The 2126-nt window shown below is 41.6% G+C and overlaps 1 protein-coding gene across 1 annotated transcript; it reads left to right on the top strand.

Annotated features, from left to right (window-relative positions):
- Nucleotides 1-984: 984 nt before the first annotated feature.
- On the top strand, nucleotides 985-1919 carry LOC124251696 (olfactory receptor 51V1-like). The gene is given in 2 exon segments (XM_046684495.1): nucleotides 985-1762; nucleotides 1765-1919. Coding segments are annotated over 2 exon segments (933 nt in total).
- The last annotated feature ends 207 nt before the right edge of the window (nucleotides 1920-2126 follow it).

Genomic DNA, 2126 nt, shown 5'->3' on the forward strand with positions numbered 1-2126 from the left:
TTACTTCAGTTCACACGTGAGGATAACTGTGTGCTGAGGGAGTCCCAGTGAAGATGAAATTTAAGGCACAGCTGAGTGGTTAAGAGCATGAGCACTGGAGTCAGACTGCCTGGGTTCAAATCTTCACCATTTACTCGCTGGATGATGTTAGCAAGCTACTTCACCTCTGTTGAAGTCGGTTTACTCATCTGGAAAGTAAGGCTCGTAATAGCACCCATTTCTTGAAGTTGCTTAAATTACCAAATATTTTTCAAATGCCTAGAACAGTGCTTCAACAGTCCAGAACATCAAATGGACTATGTGTGCGTTAAATAAAACAAGTGCACTGCACATGGAAAATCCCAGATTCCAATGAGATAACAGTTGCTTTCATCATTCTTTTAAAAATATGAACAGAATATCCCTGGTGACATGAGGTTAATTTATACCCTTGGGCCAGCTTCCCGATATTGTAAATTACAGCCCTCTAGCTCTCTCTTAAAGCAAGAACTTAAAAAGGTACAATTTACTTTCTTGGGAGCAGAGAAACAAACGTATCTTTGAGTTTTTGCAGTTGAGTTGAGATTTGAGCAGGGATTGCTGGATTGAAGAGCCAGACTGCATCACAGGATGCATGAAAGGTCCTCTGAAGGTGAAGGGTAACTATTTTTGCATTGACTTTGAAAGATTAATATACAATTTGGGAATCAAATCCTATCATAATCTTTAATTACTGGAGAAAACAGAAAATCTATTTAGATCACTTGTACCTTTCTCTACTTTCTATGTTTTACTAGGTAGAAATAGAACAAGATTCTAAAGTGTGGAAATGTACTTGGATAATGAATGTGAAAAATAGTAAATATTATTTTTAATCTAATGTAAAGAATTCTGTGTTACGTGATAACCCACAAAAGTGGTCCTGTATGAGAAAACAACTTGTGTGAAAGTTGTCTACCAAGTGGACATAATTTCTGGCTCATAGAGAAAGCACCTCAAATTATCATGCCTGCTTTTGCTGCTCATGACACCAATTCCTCCAACTTTCTCCTAACAGGCTTTCCTGGCCTGGAACAGGAATATCTCTGGCTCTCCATCCCCTTCTCTTGTATCTACTCTGCGGTACTCTCAGGGAACTGCCTGGTGCTCCATGTGATCCGTACCGAGCCAAGCCTGCATGAGCCCATGTTCTATTTCCTGGCCATGCTGGCCCTCACTGACCTGTGCATGGGGCTGTCCACAGTGCACACGGTCCTGGGGATTCTGTGGGGCCTCAGCCAGGAAGTCAGCCTGGATGCCTGCATTGCTCAAACTTACTTTATCCACGGTCTATCCCTCACAGAGTCTGGTGTCCTTCTCGCCATGGCTTTTGATTGTTTTACAGCGATCTGTAATCCTCTTAGGTATACATCCATACTAACCCACGCCAGAATCATCAAAATCAGGCTGGGGATTTTTGTAAGGAGTTTTATGTTCATCATTGCTCCCATAATTCGCCTAAAGTTTTTCCACTACTGCCATTCCCATGTCCTCTCTCACTCTTTCTGCCTTCACCAAGACCTGCTGAGACTAGCATGTTCTGACATCCGCTTCAACAGTTTCTATGCCTTGGCTCTGGTGATTTGTACTCTTTTGTTTGATTCCATGTTAATTCTTGTGTCCTACATTCTGATCCTGCATTCTGTCTTGGCTATTGCATCCCGGGAGGGGCGCCTCAAGTCCTTGCAGACTTGCATCTCCCATATCTGTGCTGTTCTGGTTTTCTATATCCCGATCATCGGTCTGACCGCTTTGGGAAGCACCTGTCTCCTGTGGTCCATGTGCTTATGCGCAACATCTACATCATATTCCCACCTTTGATGAACCCCATCATCTATAGCGTGAAGACCCAACAGATCCGTGGCAGGATTCAGAGGTGGTTCTCCATGAAGAAGGAGTGAAAATCTTTAGATTAAATACACATGAGATTTAGATGCAGAAAACTTTAGTCAAGGGGTGAGAAGGAATACATTTATTTAAGGAAGTTAAAAATAAGGCAATTGAACATTAAAACTTTTTATGGTACGCCATTAGTTGAAAGATTTATAAGTATCAAGAATGGTAATAAAATCCACGTTTTTCAATTCAAGTGTGATGTTGGAAGTTCT

The sequence above is a fragment of the Equus quagga genome, chromosome 14 (assembly GCF_021613505.1).
Source record: "Equus quagga isolate Etosha38 chromosome 14, UCLA_HA_Equagga_1.0, whole genome shotgun sequence".
Lineage (NCBI taxonomy): Eukaryota > Metazoa > Chordata > Mammalia > Perissodactyla > Equidae > Equus > Equus quagga.